The sequence below is a fragment of the Dermacentor albipictus genome, chromosome 1, assembly GCF_038994185.2.
Source record: "Dermacentor albipictus isolate Rhodes 1998 colony chromosome 1, USDA_Dalb.pri_finalv2, whole genome shotgun sequence".
Taxonomy (NCBI): domain Eukaryota; kingdom Metazoa; phylum Arthropoda; class Arachnida; order Ixodida; family Ixodidae; genus Dermacentor; species Dermacentor albipictus.
In genome coordinates this window covers 375,632,404-375,652,692 of record NC_091821.1, presented here as the reverse complement: position 1 = coordinate 375,652,692, position 20,289 = coordinate 375,632,404, and the positions used below count along the sequence as shown (strand labels likewise).

The following is a 20,289-nucleotide window of genomic DNA, read 5'->3' as shown; positions in this document are numbered from 1 at the left end:
GTTGCTTTTATTCAACGCGCGGCATCATCCTCTCGCACAAAAATAAATGCACGCGAAATATTAGAGAGCAGAGTCCATATTCAGCGAAGAGTCCATGTGTGTTAGTTCATCTTTTTTTGTTGCCATGATAAGAAACACGCTTCTTAATCGCAACAAAAGTATAGTGCTATATATATGCGAACCCGTGAAATTTCAATAAACTGCAGTTGTTATTGTGATGCCGTGTGCATAATTGTGTGCCTTACTCAGCCCTTATCTTCTAGCGTACACCGAAGATGAGAGAATTGCCCTTCGGGCAGCTTTAGTGCCCTTAGATGAAATGCCTTTCACAGAAGAGAACCTCTTCGGACCATGGCCTCGTAGGTTTGCCAAGTACTAAGCCCCAAAAGCACTGTTGCGTTTCTTGAAGTGCGCTACCCTATATGAACGCTTGTGACTGACTCAGCGATGAACGCTTGAGTGTGTGTGTACCCGTGCAAAATGTGAACTTCCCGCTTCTTTTTCTTTCAATCATATTTCCCCAGTGCAGGGTAGCCTACAGGGCTGAGCCTGGTTAACCTCCATGCCTCTCCCATATGACTTTCCCTCTCTCTTTGCAATTGGAAATTAGGGCCGCATCACGCAATCACGCGATGGCAACAGCTGCTGAACGTCATGAAAATCCCACTGTTATTAACTCGTCTCTATCCAACACCTCTATCATTATACTCCGTTCTACGAGCCTCCGGTCTGTTGGAGTGCACTTCCTGCGTTTCTTCATATTAGAACATTTCCGTTTTGACGGAATACCGCTTATAACGACCTCGATTTCCTGTCTCAATACAGTCCAGCCCACTTATAACAGCCGCAGATATAACGAACGCTCGCTTAGTACGAAGGAGGGCGGTGCTACCGTCAAAATATATATTGGGGCAATGGCACAGTGTCTCACATAGAACGAACTGTTGTGGCCTCAACACTCGGTTAGAGTGAACGCGAAGCTGTCGGGCCCCTGTAGTTAACCGAGCCGGCGGTCAACTACAGGGGCCCATATCCAGCGACCGAGCCGCTGGATATGGGCATCATTCATGAGTTCAAGGTGTGCTACCGGCGGCGCGTCATCCAACGCTTGTTGATCGCGATTGATGCTGCCATGCCAGTTCGCATCAGCTTGCTTGCCGCCGTGGACATGTTGAAAGCGGCGTGGATGGAACTCACTGTGGAGTGCATAGAAAATTGCTTCCGCAAGGCGGGTTTTATGGGCCCAGGCACCGAGGACGCCATAGATCACCCACCGGAAGGCCGGTCGCACGAGGACTTGTGGCAACGCGTCGTTGACACGCAGCTGGCCGGACCTGACGTTGCCTGGGACGATTTCGTTTCTGCTGATGACGACGCCGACATTGCGGAGCCATGCACTGACGAAGCTATTGTGCGTGAAGTGCGAGCCCTTCCTGACTGCCCAGAGAACGACGAGGACGATGACGAGGATGCTGCTCTACCGCCGGTTGCCGTGAACGCTTCAACCGCGATCGGTTACATCGCGTCGCTTAAGGAACTCGTGTGCAGCAGAGGCCTTGGCGATGAACATATTACCGCGCTGGAAAAATTAGAAACGGCAGTGATGCGATCAGCTTTGAAGAAGCAGACATGCATCACGGACTTTTTTCAAAAATAAAGTGAACTTTCGTCTCGCTTGCTCTTTTTTCCCGTATTATAGGTGGTCCACTTAGTACGAACTTTGGATACAACGAACAAATGCCCTGTGACGATCAAGTTCGTTATATGTGGGCTGGACTGTAGTTTCATTATAACGACGGCTTAGTGTACTTTAGTGTTCCGAATGCAGAGGAATACGGCCTCCTGGGCCGGTAATCGAACCTGAAAATTTGTGATCGAAGGGGCAGTTGCGCAAATGATTTTCATAAAGCTGTTTCAAATAGCGGCAAAAACAAACGTCGATCTCGCAACTTTTGTCAACTTACGGATGGTTGGAATGACTTCATTCGCGTCTTTTTAATATGCTCATCGTTCCCTTATTCTGGTTATTCCACTTCGCTTAACTGTCGTTGTCTCGTGCGTCATACAGAAAGCGGCTATCAAAGATTGGCGCATTTTTCCGCTACACGGCTGTAGCGCTAAGTCAGGAACGTTGAACCCTTTCCTTGACGAACTGGGACATGACAGTAAAGAAAATTTAGTCTCCCCTTCTCTTTTAACATCTGCATTTAATACCATTCAACCAATCTTGGCTGCATCCCTGAAATGTCTGTCGTTTCATTCCATTTCGTATCAATTCCGTACATCGACTATGAGCAATTTGGGGGCACTTTTATTGCTCTATCTCGAGGATAAATGCCGCTACTTCAAAGGGAATCCTCGCGTATCCCCAGTGTATCTAAGCTTTTTTTTTTCCTTGACAGTTTTTCTGAAATGCAAAAGAGTCCCTTGTGTAAAGAGGGAAAAGGTCGGGATAATAGGACGGTAGGAGGCTTTCTTTTCTCCTTCTTTCAGTGGAATGCCATCTGTATCTACAGGAACAAGACGAAATCAGTTCCTCAGAACATCAACGCACAAGTGGAAAGGAAAGAGCGAGATTCGTTTTAATGCACTTCCAACAGAGGAATGCATTCTAAATGCAAATTTCAAGTTCCATTCTGGTAAGGGTCGAGGCATTGCCCTATTTCCATCACGTCCTTCCCCCCCCTCCTCTCTCTCTCCCTGCTACTTTTCTAGCAATCCCATCCCTAGATACACCCCGCTTCCCGTCATATTCTCCTTAAAGCCGCGCTCCAGTCTTCTTTGTGCTTTAAATCTTCAAATTAACGAACTCGAACCATACGCTTGTTGCGTGTCTTTCGCAACCGCCGACTGTATTCGATTCGGTCACCGTAGGAGATGAGTCTCAGGCAATGAAACGGGCAGAGTTCTCTTGGAGGGCGCGAAGTAGAATTGTCGGTCTTCACCCTGGACACAGGGTGCCACTGAAGTACGTAAACTTGTGCAGGGTGTTCCACCGGAGCCGCCTCTACCAATAACGTTGCCGCCGACCAACTGTTTCTGATGCCTTCATTACACCTCAGTTCACTGAACTGGCACCAACGAATGAGTCGACTTCCGCGATCAAAACAAATAAGGATTCACCATTTTTGCCCCCATTCGCTTGCTTTCCATTCCGCCTCCAGGTTCTTACAGGGGCTGCAGTTTGACCTCCCAGTGTTTTTGTTTTTTTATTCTTACGTAAAGGGGTGTAATCACAAGTCAACATGATATTTTTTGTGCATATTCTAATACATTACCGAGAGCTGGACGGAAGCCCGTCTGGTCGGGATGAAACATGACTAAGAAAGACGCACAACTTCTTTGTGTTTTATCTCATATGTTACGGTACTGTTATGTTAATATTAAAGGCGTATGTATGTATGTATGTATGTATGTATGTATGTATGTATGTATGTATGTATGTATGTATGTATGTATGTATGTATGTATGTATGTATGTATGTATGTATGTATGTATGCATGCATGCATGCATGTATGTATGTATGTATGTATGTATGTGTGTGTATGTTAATGTATGTATGTATGTATGTATGTATGTATGTATGTATGTATGTATTATTTATTTATTTCAGAGGATGTCCAGTAAAGGTTCTCGGGCGTCCCGAACTCGCGTCTTAGTCAGCTCGGTCGCTTCATTGCAAGCACGGGTGATGTCGGCTGGCTTTGTCAGCGCACTGCTCTCCTTCATTAAAAAGCAACAATAAACAGACTCTCTGCCACTCTTCCACTGTGCACAAATTTTCATTAAAAGCCTATTCTACACTGTTTTCTGTTCTATTGCACTCTTCTTCTAGTCTGTTCTATTTACCTCGAGGCAAACAGCCAATGTGTCAGTGCCTGCGTTGCCCATGCGTGAAAGGACGTCATCATTGACCTTTCTTGAGCACACGCCTTCTCAGTGTGCCAATCCAGATCAGGTACGAGTAGCTACAACGTCTGAGACGTATTAGCACAGTTTCGCACATCCCTGAGCTCTAGAGAATGCCTGACTTTGAAAGGAAAAACTTCACGAAATTAGTTTTTCCAAAAACATAACTCCCGGAGACCATGTAACATAAAGCTAGTCGTGTTTCCTGAAACTACAAAACCAAGCCCAGCACATTGACGGGCAGATAACTAAATTGTAATTGACGAAACCGACAAAGTTAAAAATATTTAGCGCGCACAATTATGTCCAGGCTTCCTTGTTTGCTGTATTCTCACCGTTACTTTTTCATCATCTCTCGTTTACGGAATCGATCCTATTAGTTGTCTCTTAACTTTTTTAACAAGTTAGCCACGTTTCTACTTTCTCGCCATATGAGCCGGCAATTTATAACGCCTGGCGGTGCCCAAAACATAACAGAAAGGCACAAAATGTTCGCCCAAGTTCCGCTGATTGCGCGAAACATGGTTCAAAGCACACGTCTCTGGATCTCTTCAAAACTAAGCTAATCGGACGTGGAGCTTACGCGAACGCATTGAAAACGCACAAGACCAGTGTTATGAGTGAACGACCTTTGTGAGCGCATGCTTCAGCGAACAGACAACTGGCAAAAGCCCCCGTTTTGGGCGTCATTCCAGATTTACTGTTCCTTATACAGTCCCAGTTATACAGCGTACGTCCCTACAGATGAATTATTAGCCCAAGCGGGGATCATTTGCAAAAAGAAAACAAAACGAAGAATATCATTGACTAAATGGACTAGGTACATTAATTAAATATTTAGTTCCAAACCTCATGGTGCGTGTTTGTATCCGAAAGTTGAAGGGAATCGTCATAAAAGTCCAGTTCCATGTTTCTACATTGTAATTAGTTTAATTAATAAATTAATTTCGTCGGTTTTACTTGCAAAGGATGTCTGCCTAGATAGATAATTCCCGTTTACTGATGTACTTCGAGTAAACATTGCAGGTTTCTAGTTTTTAAGTCCTCGAAGTAAAAAGAAAACACACTGTATATAGCTTATATTCATTGGTGACAAGTGGATCAGCCGTTTACGATACTATACTAGTCCCCAAGGTCGTAACTTGATATCGCGCCTCTTACGCTAAAACTATGAGCTTAGAACTACGTATAATGTGCGGATGCACCAGGTGCTTTGACTAGTACTGTAACTTTTAGAAACTGTAGTAGAGAAAAAAAAAGAGATCATATAGTGGGCGACACATCTTTCGCACAGGCGGACATCAGAAATTGTGCGATAGTCATGGCATAAGTAAATTCACGGACAATAATTAATTAGATCGCTGCAAAATTGCGGCAATATATGGATTGGCGTTCCAGGTATTGAAATACAAAAAGCCCTGTGTTTCCTGCTGCCTATAGTAGGCCATTTTGTCGAGTACTAGCTCCTTCAGTGCTTCTCAAGAACAGCTAGTGAACTCGTTGGCGTTGTTTTTTCTGCTCTTCTTCCTTCTAATATTTGCAGTACTTATTCCGTCTTTTTTTCCTGCGCCCTTCATTCGCTGTACACTTTGACGCAGGCTGGCGAACTCGGCTACTTCCGGATAAAATTGGAAGCCTGTCTCTGACATCGCTAGGTTTATTACTTTTTATGTTATGTCGCAACGTAATGCATCGCGGCACCAAATAACAGGGAACACCAGTGTATTTTGCAGCAGATCTGTCGAACGAATATCGCCGAACTCGTGGTACTCTCAGAATTTTTTTTTTTCGAAATGGATCTAACTTCAGCACTGACTGCCTTCAGTCTAACTGTAATTCGGGTACTAAGAATTTCATTTACGCATTTTAAAGCGAATTATGGCTATTTATTGAGTTAATCAAGAATTATTCTTCAGAAAGACGACCGAACTTCTCGTGCCAGGAGCAGCCAATCTGTACGTGCAACTGATTTGAACATTTTTCTTTTTTTTTTCCTATACCGTTCCGCAATTCAGAACAAGAAAGGCGCAGTATAGTTGGCTGACAAACACGGCTACGAATACAAATAGAGGTACTGTGAATGGTCAGGACCTACAACAGAACTAGAATCACAACAAAAAAAAACACCTTTATGTTTGTGATGCTGCAGTATAGCACACAAAGAAATAGGAATGTACAAATGATCTGCGAGGCCTAAAAAGAATATATGGTCTATTTGTTCTTATCCATTAGTAAAAAGAGCAAAGGTTGTAACATTTCGCCGTCTCGAATTTGTCAGGTTGGGACGCGCGACATTTACTCACAAGTCGGGACTGTTCCACTAAATTCGGGAGGGCTGGCAACCCTACTCCCATATCGTGATGAAGTTTTGCGACCCGTCAAAAAAAGACATATTAAAGAACTGTGTAGTAAATAAATGAGATAAAATGAAAAGTCTTAAATTCGGTACTGTCGGAGGGCGATTGCTCCCGGCTCGCGATGGTGGCCATCATGCTGATGATGAGCGTAACCAAATAGCAGCCAAGAAAGGACCCCAAGAGCAACCTTTAGTATCATGTACCTCTTCTGAGAGCAGTCAACTGAACTCTTTCATTGGTCGAAACGTTTCTTTGACTTGCGTGATCGTCGTAGGCATACGTCAACGTTTCTGGCAATGCAGAAGTGACTGTGGTAACTGGACCATCGTCAGAAAAAAAGAAAGACGACAGATGAAAACTCTACTAGGTGACCGCTAGAAGACGGTGATGACCTCAATTTCAATCGAAGCGCAGAAATATGTGCAAGACGTGGGCACTTTAGCTACAATAAAGTTACCAGACCAGGGCTCGTATTACAAAAAGAGAAGTTACTGAAAGTTACGACGCTATACCTTTTTGCAGGAGGAGAAGACAGTCTATCGGGATGTTGCACACATTATTATCGAGTACGGCAGGCCAGTCACAAAGAGCACTTATGAACGAAAAGCTTCGTGAATTCAGCCTAAGATATTCCTGTTACCTCCCGTTAAGTTTTCAAGGCCACTACGTTCAAGCGAATAAATCAGCACGTGCCAGCAGTGGAAATACTAGCAGTAAGCTACAACTCCAACATGAACAATACGTCGAGGCGTTAAATACTTTCTCAAGCGGTATGAGACAATATTATCCGAAGCAACCCGCCCAGTAAAATGAGACAGATGTCGTCGTTCAGACTTTGTACGTTCTACGTAGCCCCTGAATTCCCACATATATTCGCATAAGCAATATTAAGATTAATATGCAGAAGAAAAGAATGTTCAATAGCCTAGAAAGGGAACAAGGATTCAGGATCGCCAGTCAGAATATAGACTCTGTACAGGAGTGCCTTTATATAGTCCTATATAAACGTTTATATAATCCTGAGAAAGAAACTTACAGAAGAATAAAAATGGGTTGAAGTGCATACGGCAGGCATTGCCCCACGCTCACTGGGAGCTTACCGTTGTCGTTGAAAAGAAAAGTGTACAACGATTGCATTCTACAGGCACTAACATGTGACACACAAACTTGGAGGTTAACAAGAAAGCTCGAGAACAAGTTAAGGACCGCGTCAAGAGCGATGGAACGAAAAATGTTAGGCGTAATGGTAAGAGACAGTAACAGAACTATGTGAATCAGAGAGCAAATGATGACAGCCAATATTCTAATTAACATTAATAGAAAACTATAGAGATGGGCGGGCCATGTTGTGGGCAGATAACCGGTGGACCATTAGAGTTACATAATGGATGCCAGCTGAAGGCAAGCGCAGTTGAACACGACAAAAAACTAGGTTTGGTGATGAAAAAATTTGTCGGCGCAAGTTGGAATCAGCTAACGTAAGAAATGGGTAATTGGAGATCGCAGGGAGAGGTTTTGGTCCTGCAGTGGGCTTAAAAAAAAGATACCATGACGCTGATGATGATTGTGAGAAGGAGGAGGAGGAGGAGGAAGCAATATTGTTACGGAAGGATGAAAGAAGACAGAGGAAGAAGAATATCGCGAAACACTGACTGCTGCGTGTTGGTGGTGGTCAGCCATCTTAGCTACTCGGGCTCTTCTTGTACATATAATGTACATGCAGTCTTTCTAGACTCCCAACATTCCCATAACAATATCAAAGAGCCCAAAGGATTGGGTTCAAATGCAAGAGGTCTCCGTCAAAGACAACTGGGTATTCACGTTCGAGAACCCGCAGATAAACTTATATGGAAGCTCCCAAACAAGAGCATTCGGCTGCTGTAGCTCGCGATGGGTCAAAAAGTAGCCTAGAAAGGCGCCGCATCGAGCTCCTCCGGAACCTCTGGGGCCTTTGGGAATGCGGACGCACTTGGGGACCAAGCCAGCGTCTCTGACGGTGACGTCAACAGTGCCTATGTTAGAAGACATCTGTGATACTTCTGCACCTCCTCCCTCTCCTACATTTTCCCGCACCTGCATTGGTTGGGACCACCCGAAGAGACTAGCCTAATCAACGCACGCACCAACATCTGCGCTAGTACACGCACAAGAGCACGGACGCATGCAGGCATGCGCACACACATACATGCACAAACACATAAACACATGCACACACAAACTCATATAAAAGAAAAAATAGCAAAAGCGATGCACACAACAGATGAGATATAAAGACGACCGCGTGAGAGCCCGGCTGTCCTATAAGGCCTGCGTAAACAGAACAAATCTCTGGAGATTTTTTTTTTCTTCGTTGCATGTTTTTCCTCACTCTCTTTCGCCACTTCTCTCTCGCACTCGCTCTATCGCTTACTTGGAGGTATGGCGGGTTATATTTAAGGGCAAAGACTCTTTTCTTACGCTTTCTGTACAGCCGCCTGGATAAAATAAAACCGTCTCTTCGCGGCAGAAGCCAATTGGTTAAGATAACTGGGATGTCAGCCTATTTCGCGAAAGAGAATACTCTCGAAGCAGGTTTCTCGTACCTTTTCGTAGTCTTATGATAGACGAGGACGGGAAAGGAGAATTCATAGCGCGGAGAATACGTTTGCAGTGAGCGTGTGTGATGATCTAGCAATGCGCGGTAACCGTCATACTTAACCCAAACACGCCTTAAGCACTGTTTTCTTTTTTCTTCTTTCGTGAAAGCAGCCGGATATTTCTGAATGTGGTGCCGTGAATGGTGCTAACATAATGCGTCTTCCATCCAAATCAATAAGTGTGCTCCTTACAGCCTGCGTGTTAGAATAAAGCTTAGTTAGATTTGTATTCATGATTCTGGGAACAGGGGCTGTATATATAAAATATGGGAGCCATGGATGACGGCGATCGCGGATTGGGGAGGACAGGGGAGCGTGTCTTGCATAGTCGGCAAGAAGAAAGGTACGACGATAATTTCTCACGCTTCACGAGCTTTCTTTCTTTTTCTTCTTTTTTTTCCTTTTGCCCCATCAGCTTTCATCCGTCGTTTTACCGGTGAGAGCGTCTGCACCAGCGAAAGAAGCCTTGAGCATATTTTTCCCCCTTCCCCTCTGTCTGTCGGCACCTCGTGGGTGAGAATCCTTAAAAGAACGCTGGGCTTATTCGCACTCAGTGGCATTGTTCTTCTTCACGGCGCGTAAACACGCACGCAACGAGAAACGAGGAGACGTTAATTTTTCACGCAGCCTGCGAGGATTCCGCTTCTTCATCGGCGCGCATTTCTAGACCGCGAAGAGAATGAGGTGATTGATGACGCTCTTAGCTGGCAGTATAGAGTTACAACTCCTTTGACTCAAACCATAAAGTTTCCTACGAAAATTTACTAGAGGTAACTCTGCCGCTACGATCATTCAGCTACCATGGCATTGGTGGTTACGGCATAGATTTGTCTAATCTCTGTGCTTGTGACTTAAAGATATTCTTTTGACTTGATAAATTTCATTTTATTTTGGCAAATTACGAAGCACGCACAGTTTCCTTTTTTCTAAACGCAGCAAGACTATTGGTTTCTGCGCAGACGCCTAATCGTCACAAATCGTTGCATTTACATCGCGACATGTTGTTCAATATATGATCAATTTGCAAATTAAGAAAGCCGTTTAAACGTCGGAGGACGAAGTTTATAGGCGAATCAGTGGTTGTATGCAATTCTAGTGCACAGCTGTCACTACGTAGTGCCCATCATTCTCATGTTGGCTGAACTGAATTACTTCAAGCTCGCGCAGATACCAGGGCCAGATTCTCTTTTAATGATTTTCGTAGGAAACTCCTACGACTCGCGCGATGCAGGCGTGAGCCTAGGCAGCAAAGCGCTTCAGCATACGCGCTTTGCTTTGCTTTCAACCGTATAGCTGTAGCGGAGTGCTGTTTCGGACAACGTAAAGTTCAACCAGTTTGTCAAGTTATGCAATGGCTGCATTTTGAGCCAATGAAAGAGGTCTTAGCAACCCTCTGGGCCAATCAGAGCTGCCAGGATGGCGAATTCGACACCATGGCGAAATTTATCAATGTCCAGAACAGTGCCTTCGGTCGCACTCGTGCGTGTAGGCTGCGTGACATGGATGCAATGTAGCCATGCGCATGAGGTGGAGGGACACAGGGTGGCGCATACAGAAGTGACATGCAGACAAAGTGCCAGGGCTCTTGTGCGGGGACTGCGGATGTTTCATCCATTTTGCTGCAGGAGGAGGAGGAGGAGGAGGAGGAGGAGGAGGGGTGTTGCTCAATGGCAGGCAGATGTAGCCTTGCAAAAGTCGCCGGCAATTGCTCCGCCTGAACGCCACTTTTCCCTCTCCGACCACAACAGGCTGAAATCAGTACCATGCCACGTAAATTGGAGCCGAGACAAAGTGCACTTCAGGCTCGATACAATGTATGCTTTATTATTCTGCGGCAAGAAATGCCTCCGGCTGAGTTGAGGCTCAGCGGCTGAGATGTGGGGCCGTGCGCGCGTGGGCGTGTGTACGAAGGAGAATGGGGGGTGGTTCTGTGCTTGGCAGCCTGTGCTCTGCCTTGAACGTTAGCCCCGAGTAATCTCCTGAATAAACTATCAGCTGTGCACCGCACGCACTATATATACGCAGGCGGCACACCTTCCGCTGTGAGTAAAGACGAGTTAAGACGCAAAAAACAATAGCAGATCAAAACCGGGCCTGTCTGTCTCGGCGGTGTTTCTCCTCCCAAAATGTATATCTTCGGACCTGGCGAGCTCCCAAACGACGCCTGCGCTCGACCGTGTGATCCCTCCTTTCATTTCTGGACACGAATTTGAAGAACCAGCGGGTGGTGACTTATCATTACGAAGTGTCAGCGGGATGTCTATGTGTGTGTGCGCGTGGTCGCAACCTACATTTGGCATAAAGCGAAGAAAAACTGCCGAAATGTTGCGTAGCACGCAGCTCACTTTCGCGAGACGAAGACGAATGCTGGGACGACAGCAGCAAAGCGCACCGGCGGCCATTTGTCTTGGAAAGAACTTGTCGTGAGAGAGCAAGACATATCGCCGCATAAGGAATGCAGGCTACCCTTACGCACCCTCTTGCTGAAGGATTGCGAGATTAAGCGTGCAATGTTCAGGGACGCTGCGCGCCGTGCCACTACGCGTGTGAAAACAAGTCGCAACTCCGCCTGCCCCCATTTACAATTATTACTTGTTTTTATTTCACCTAAGAGTTTCTCTCTTGGGGGGACGCGCCAAGCGTCTCAGCTAGGGATGTGGTGTTCATGTCGCGCTCTGCATCATTTTCCCAAAACATCCTAAAAACTTGCTCATCCGCAAAAAAATACGCTGCTCTTTGGACACACCTTCGTTTCTAAACGAAACTTCAGCAGCCCTTCCACTCTGTGAAGAAGGAAGAGCAGCGAAGATGTGGTGTATTTTACCTCAGTCGATGCATCAATATATGTATATAGCTATTATTATTATTATTATTATTATTATTATTATTATTATTATTATTATTATTATTATTATTATTATTATTATTATTATTATTATTATTATTATTATTATTATTATTAAAGTTTTCCGACAAGACCAAGAGCCTTCTTCACCGAAAACAAAGGGCGGTGGGGCACTGATCGCGATCAATAAGTCATTCAGATCCACTCGGCGCCTTGATTTAGAATGTACAACGGAATGTGTCTGGGTGAAGATTTTTGGTGCTGGTAGTAATAGGCTATTAGTAGGAAATTTCTATGTTGCGCCTGATATGAATATTGAGATGTGCCACTATTGAAAATGTTATATCGGCCCATGCTAACCATAATATACTCATAATTGGTGACATTAATACGCCTGGCATTTCCCGGCAAACTAGTGCAATTTCAACCAATTCCCTTTACTTATCTGCCAAGTGAAACTGGTAACTTGATTTTATATCATTTGCATCGCTGCGCCTATTAAACAATATTCTGAACTCTTGTGGCAATGACTAGACCTATGCCTTAGTAATGGAGAAGCTGTGAATGTGTGCTGTGGCGACTTTCCCCTTGTTAAGCCACATAAACACCACCCGCCGCTTCATATTTCATCACAATTCTCAATACCTAGCAGCAGGAGATTAAAGGATACAGCAAAACATCTGTCTTTCAATTTATCAAGGGGAGATTAATCTTAATAATGCGGACTGGTCTTCAGTAGGAGAACTAAGAGATGTTAATGACCAAGTCACGGCATTCACGAGTATTATTCACGATGGAATGAAGAACTTCATACCAATCAAAGGTACCAAACGCTCTAAATTTTCCCACTGGTTTTCTGTTGAACTGAAAACAACTTTGAAGCTAAAAGACCGTGCTAACAGGAAGGCACAGCGTACAAATCAGGAACACTGGTATATAGATATTAAAATGTATAGGGCACTCTCTAAACGTCTTTACAAGCGCGATCATTCCATCTATATAGCACATGTGGAAGCTTGTACTTCTAAAAGTTCAAAGTCTTTTTGGAGACATGTTTGCGTACAGACATCTAACAATACGAAACAAGATATCTCTCTACTTAGTGGCGACGGCCAACCTGTCCCTGATGTCGCGGGCGCCTTCGCCCTACACTTCGTGTCTGTGTACAGTGAAGTGTGCAGTGGCGAAGTTCGTGAGCTTTCCAATCACCCTTCCCTGGATTCAAGCCCATCGGTCTCAGAGGAACTTGTCTTTAAAAGCATCAAACGCTCAAAACCGTCTTTTTCGTGTGGTCCTGATGACATTCCACCTGCGTTGATTAAGACGTACGGGTCCTTGCTTGTTCCAGTGCTTACTTTTTTTTTAATTCTGCCTTAAAGACGAACACATTCCCAAAGGCTTGGAAAACAGCGCGGGTCGTTCCCGTCTTTAAGTCAGGGGTAAAAACTGCTGCGAGTAACTACACGCCTATTTCTTTCCTATGCGCAGCATCTAAATTATTCGAGTCAACTCTGCACTCAATAATTTCATCCTCTATTAAAATACTATCATTCCTCAGCAGCACAGATTCATATCAGGACGCCCCATAACTACCATACTCGTTCGCTTCATGGTGCATGCCTCTCAAGCACTCTAAAGATAAGGACAGCTGGATGTCATTTATTTTTACCTCAGTAAGGCGTTTGACGTCGTATGCACAAAATACGCCTTCAAAAGCTGACGCAACTTGATCTGCACCACTCTGTCATAGCACTGAGAAGAAGCCACCTACTCTACCGGTACTGCAACGTTAGCGTGAATGGTCAGTCGTCAGAACTTTATGCGGTTACAAGTGGTGTTCCTCAAGCGTCTTTCCTGGGACCTCTTCATTTCTCGCTGTTTATTAACGACGTTTCGGCAGTCATTCAAAACTCTTCAGCTTTGTTATATGCTGATGACGCGAAACTTTTCAAAGCGGTAAAAAATGTTAATGATTGTGCTGCTCTTCAGAAAGACATTGCAAATTTTGCATCATGATGGGCTGAAAACAAGCTGGTCAGAAATGCATCAAATACGAAAGTAGTAAGTTTTACGCGGAAGACTAACAAGACTTTATTTCCCTGTAGCTTTAAAGACGTTCTTTTTCCAAAATCTCAGGGAACGAAGCATCTCGGAGGGGTAGCATCTCGGAGCATCTCGGAGCTCTCTGAGTTTCTCGCCCCACGCTCAACAGACGAAGCAGCGTGCGCTTCGAACACTCGGCACAGTACATTCGGGTGACGAGAGACTTCAAACAACCTGGACCATTTGTAACTTTATACAAGAGCGTATGCCTTCCAGTTCTTGTGTACTTCTTCGTGGTTTATGGCGGCACTTGTAAGGTCAATTTGTGAACTTCTCGAAAATGTGCCAAAAATGTTCAGGTCTATATTTAAACATCGGTTCTGTTAAAAGCCTTCCATCTCCATAGAGTAAACAAAGACACTCATGTTACCTACCGTCACCTGTAGACGCAATAAATCGAACATTATTTTTCTTCACAAATATTTACATTGGAAAATCTGCTGCTCGCACTTGCTTTCTAATGAGCGCTTTTATATTCCGCAGAACGGCACAAGGAAACAGCTCGCCTTTCAGCCTTCCTATTTTTGTGCCCCTCTATTTAAAGCGCAGGCGACATATAACGCCCATTCAGAGTGCCTGGATATCTTCATGCCTAATTTTAATATTTTCCTGACAAGGATTTGCAGAAGTATTTCAATAACTGAACAAAGACTCTCATGTGTGTCATGTGTACCGTCATTCTGTAATCCTTTCTTCTATTTCTCCACTTTTGCTTTGTATTCTCTTCGTGTGTACATCTTATGCTCTGAAAATCAGTGTTCGCGAAATTAATAATAATCTTTTTTTTATGTGTGCGCGCGTGTGCCTGTGTGTGCGAGCTTGCATTGTTCTTCCTGTGCATTGTTTTGCCGAGTGCGCCAGCACCAAGAGCATTGAGGTTGTTTCTGGGCACATTAAAAAAACACCTTTTGATTGATTGATTGATTGATTGATTGATTGATTGATTGATTGATTGATTGATTGATTGATTGATTGATTGATTGATTGATTGATTGATTGATTGATTGATTGATTGATTGATTGATTGATTGATTTAACACGTCAACTCAACTAATGTGTCCGATTACTTATCCGTTTTGTCTTCTTATGGTTTAGAATCCATCATAAATCACCCGACTAGAGAAGAGTGCTTGAATAACCAAATAGTAGCGCCCTTCAGAGACCACAATGCGGTGCACGCATCTGACTATTCCTTGGCTGCTTGCGTCATAAGTCAGGGGTTAGCCTACCACTATTTTGTAGCCTACCGCCTTTCAAAGCCTTCTCTAGCTGAATAACACGACTCAGCTGGGAATACAGAAATAAATAAAATGGAAATTCAAATACCTAGCACAAAAATGTCTGACCAACACATCTCTAATTTCGACTTGTCTTTGCTGATTGCTGGTAGCGAAGCCGATAACATATGCGAAAAGTTCTGCTATCAACTTAAGCACTTTGAGCACCTAAGCTCATACTTTAACAAGAAAAAGTGCTACTTTGCACATCGCCTACTTCGCACGTGCAGTATCTCTCTTCTTTGCCGTTCTCCTTTCTATGTCGATAATAATTATACGCACAGACTCAAGGGGCGTTCGCGCCGTCGCCGTTGGCCCCATCGTCTTCGCGCTGTCCCGCTATCTACGGCGCACGCACCGTTCGCGGTAGGAACCTTAGAGAGTTTTCAGAGACGCGAAGCGCATTTGACTGCAGAGAAAGACGAAGCCAAGCTGACGCACCGTCAACGCCTCCGCCCAAGCGGCTCGGTCGCAGAGTCCGAACAGCAACGTACACCTTCCGCTGCTGGCGTGATCGTTGTGCGCACCCATACTGTAAGCACAATGGCGTTCCTGTGGAGCTGCTCTTTTTATGCACCGGTCCGAACGGAACAAAAAGTAAACGAAAGGTTTCACTTGCCGCTGACTAACACCGATCCCGCCGGTCTCATGTAGCGTGACATCAAGATGCCAGTGGCTGTGCTTCTTACCACGGCAGCGTTGTGAGACGCCTGCTTGCTGCCAGGGCGCTGTTTCTTCGGCCCAGCAGGAGTTGCCTTGAGCGCTGCGTCGCGTGAACATGTCGCAGCCGCATATCCTTAGAACAGCGTTACAAAGAGTTCTGGTGTAACTCTAACTCTTGTCATCGCTGTCAGTGCTTGGCCTTTCGGCGAAACTGTCCGTTCTTTAAAACAAAGCTTTCTTGTCGACTTAGGCACATTTCTTACGTATCTAGCCTCTAACGCCCAAAGCGTTTAACGGCATGGTGGTGCCATCTAGGAACGGTTCAGCGAAGGAGTAGTTCACGAGTTTAGCGATTCAAGCATAGTTTCATACAATAATTACTAGAGTGAACTGTGGCGCTAGCGTCTACGGAAGCTGCAAGCACGGCTATTCAGCCAGCATTGAATGATGGTTATTACATGGATTTGCCTAAACTTAGTCCTTTTGGTTTAAAACGGCTTTATGACATTGGAAAATCATCAGTCTGAACAAAGTACAGCGTTTTAAATATTTAAATAAACATTACTAAAATTGTCCGACGGCACGATTCGAACACAGGACTGCAAGCGCAGAAGCCCGATATCGTAACCACTATGCCCTGTACTCATGCATCGACAAGCGGCATAAAACATGCTTTTTCGCGGGCAAGCCAGTGCATTGAGGCGCTTGGTGCATTTTGATCCACCGGATGCACTAGAAGAAACCAACGTATCAGAAACAGCACAAGTGCAAAACGACACTATCGATCACCACTGAAAATTTAAACAAATAATGCATATACATGATGCACTATGTGTACATATGTGTATATTCTGGTTAACACACACGGTTCAAGACCCACTCGTATCGCTTTACGTATATATATATATATATATATATATATATATATATATATATATATATATATATATATATATATATATATATATATATACATATATATATATATATATATATATATATATATATATACATATATATATATATATATATATATATATATATATATATATATATATATATATATATATATATATATATATATATATATATATATATATATATATATATATATATATATATATATATATATATATATATATAGGGGAACTGACTGGGCTCTGCTCCGTACCACCATCAGTAGCACTTCGCTTCTCGAATAGCCAGTGAGCTCCTGAACAACATTTTCGCAATGGGGTGCACGCGGTTTACCTGGATTGTGACCTCAAAGGGTTATGATGTAATGCTAAAACCTTTATCTGTTACTTCCCGCTAAATCGCCACCGTTCTTTTTTCAGCCTTTCTTGCCCTCTCCCCCTTGCACAGTAGCCAACCGGACATGCATCTGGTTAAACACGCTGTCTTTCCTTGTTTCTTGCACTCTCTCTTCCCGGTCTTTCCTTTTGGGTCTTTCATCTCTCTGCTTAGAATCAGCATTCCCTGTATGCTAACTTCTGCCGACCGATGTTTGGCATATCACCCTTACTGCGTAGGTGCCATGGATAAGGATAACCATCAGGATCATCAACCATGCTACCTGTGTCTGCTATTCTCAAGTTTGATTTTGCAGCGTTTCCGACATGCAACGTTGTCATGGTATCTACTCAAGATTATTACATACACCGCAACCAGAAAGAGGTGTAATCGTTCTGACAAACGCGAGAGAAAACGGGGAGGTGTAGTTAGAGAGAGAAAAAGGTCACGCCGTCATTAAAGTAATCTGGGAATGCATGGCTGGCCACAGTTCTAACGCAGTAATGAGATAGCATGCAGTAGATCTTGCTGCCAAAACGCACCCACCAGATTAACACAAACACACACAGCTGTACGAAACATACACACATAATCGAAGCCAGAAACAATTTCTTCGTTCACCAAACGCGATCAGCATTCCCAGCGCATGAACCGAGAGAGGGAAAGAGGGAAATATTTTCAGCGGATGTTGGAGATGTTTGCCTGGCCGTACACCTAACATATGCCACTCCACATGACGAGAACGACATATGAAGCTACGCATCCACACATAGAAAACAGGCACACAACATACGCGATTACGAACAGCAACAAAGGATGAATCTGTCTTGTCGAGTCCAGTGTCACTGAGAAAGACAAAGTGCTCACGCAAGTTAGTGTCGAGTCCAGTGTCTCAGTGACACTGGACTCGACACTGAAAGAGTGTGCGGAAGTGGGCGGGATGTTACGTTGCCGACGCAGTAAAGAAAAGTGCGAAGGATGGGACTAATCATAGGGAAACCCTGCACTTTGTTGGGCTTGCCACACTCTATCCGGTTTGTTGTGGCGTTCGCTGCCACTTCCGCCTCGTACCAACTGGCGCGATGTTGATCTGCCTTAACTCGAATTCGACGCTTCCCAAGCTCTGAAACTACTACGTGCAATGCAAAGATAAAAGAAATGACAATGATTATGAAGGAATAAGTTTCTAAGATTGTATTCGCGTTGTAACACCGGTGCGTGCGTCATAGTGTTATTGACCGCGTAAGCTAACCTCAACGCAGTCTGTAGTAAGTCTGCCTACATGTGGGTGGCCTTTAAAAGGGTTCCTTCTTCTTAAAGAAAGAATTTAGCAAGAGAAGCCCGTTTCCGTAATGCGTTCCATTTTACTGCAAGGTAAAGAGAAATTGTATTATCTGACATTCAATATATAACTGCAAAATGAAAAACGAGACCGTTTCATGTCTTTTAAATGACAACATTCGAGAAGAGAAGTTTAAATTAATTTCCGCAGTTTCACGGGCCAAAACCGGGATCTCATTATGAGGCACGCCGTAGAGGTGAACTCTAGATTAATTTTGACCCCCTGTGGTTGTTGTAGTTGCTGCTGCTATTGTTGTTGTTGCTGTTTAACGGCCAAGGTATTGAAAGTTGTTCCACTGAAGAAATGGCTAATCCATGGCATGGTAACAAATGGTAACTCCCTGGCCGCATCGTTGGCAAGGGACGAACGCCCATCAAAGTCCACGGGGAAATGTAGTCCACGTAGGGGGAAATGTGACTCGCTTTCAGAAGTGTGAGGTGGTGGTGTTGTGAGTTCACAAAGGGCCGCGAGGACTTGCATGCGTGACAATGAGTATTCGGGGAGGCCGCGCGACGAATTCTATCACAAGGGCATCTCAAATTTAGTGCTGCGATGGGACAAATCTCTGAACCCGTGTGCGTACTTATACGTGCAAAAATAGGGTAAGGTACAAAGGATCAATACATATGTTTGTAATTACTTATATGTGCCTTATTTTGGCTAATAAAAAAGTGGGGCAAATACTTTCTGATTCGCCTTCGTATAGAGGGTATCCCAGCTAACGTCAGCCAAGATGTTCGCCGAAACAAACACTTTAAAAACACGGTGCAAGACACGATTTTAAAACCTACGATGTTCGGTAGTCACATCCCTAACGACTAAACACCATATTTTTTGTAATTGTAGCTTCTACCATCCTTTCTTCTCTTAATCTTTCTTTTTTATGAACAGCTTGGATAACGCTAGCTTAGAAACATGGTATATACAGTTAACGTACGGCCAAGAAATATTACAGAAAATAAAGTAAATGTGCACGTTGTGTGCAAAAGCGTGTTCAACAATTCCGGCAGCACACTAACAAATTCAAGTGCGCAAGAACAATTTGGACGCAGCGCGTTCAATAATACGTAATTTTCGAGCTAAGTACACTTAACTCGACACCGCCCAGTGCTGGCACGCATTGCAGAACAGAGCCACGTTTCTTACAGAGCACAAAATATGTAGAAGCTTTGGTAAATCTCACGCTCCCTTTTTTGCAGGTCCTTTATGAGCTTTGCGTCATCTCCACAAAATCAGGCTTGAATCCGCTCCTTTTAGAGCGCCTATGACATGCCCATCGTTTCAGCCATTACGCTCGAAACGTCTTTTCAGGCACTTTACGACTAATTAACCAAAAGGGTTCGGGGGAAACCCGTCAGACAATGTTGACTCGAGTCCACTCAAGCGCGCACTGTTCGCGTTAAAGAAAGCCGATCGCATTCGCGCTGAAAGAACTTGCGAACGCACAGTAACGCTCTAAGCGAGCAGTAATTAAGCGCTGATCGGGACGTGGCTTATTTGCGGACAAATAGCAAGAGCCTATCTTAGACAGCGCAGAGTTTCTGACGCTTAGAAGTTGAATGGGAGTAAGGAGACGCCTTATGCTGTTTCGCAATATCTGTAGCTGTCTTAATTGCTCGCTCAGTCAATTAAGAGTGTTATAGGACAGCCTTGACGACAAAAGTTACCCTCGCGTCGGAGAAAGTGAGAAGGAGAAAGCGCGTCATAATGAGGAAGAAGTAGCCTCAAGGCACCATCGCGGTGTTTAAAACCGCAGCCCGAACGAAGTGACATCGCGATAAAGGGAAACTGCAAAGCAGGTGTGACATATGTGGGTCGTGGCTCTGGTGCGCTTTCTCTCTATGTCTCTCACTTTTTTTCTA

At 44.2% G+C, this 20,289-nt stretch overlaps 1 protein-coding gene and 1 long non-coding RNA gene across 2 annotated transcripts in view; one reads left to right on the top strand and one right to left on the bottom strand.

The window, feature by feature from the left end:
• Window positions 1-20,289, bottom strand: part of LOC135901749 (uncharacterized) — a 275,089-nt gene that overhangs the window by 109,422 nt on the left and 145,378 nt on the right. The gene's annotated exons all lie outside the window — the stretch shown is intronic.
• On the top strand, window positions 1,052-1,717 carry LOC135901781 (tigger transposable element-derived protein 6-like). The gene has a single exon (XM_065431638.2). The coding sequence runs from the start codon at window positions 1,055-1,057 to the stop codon at window positions 1,655-1,657; it is 603 nt and encodes a 200-aa protein (XP_065287710.1). The 5' UTR covers window positions 1,052-1,054; the 3' UTR covers window positions 1,658-1,717.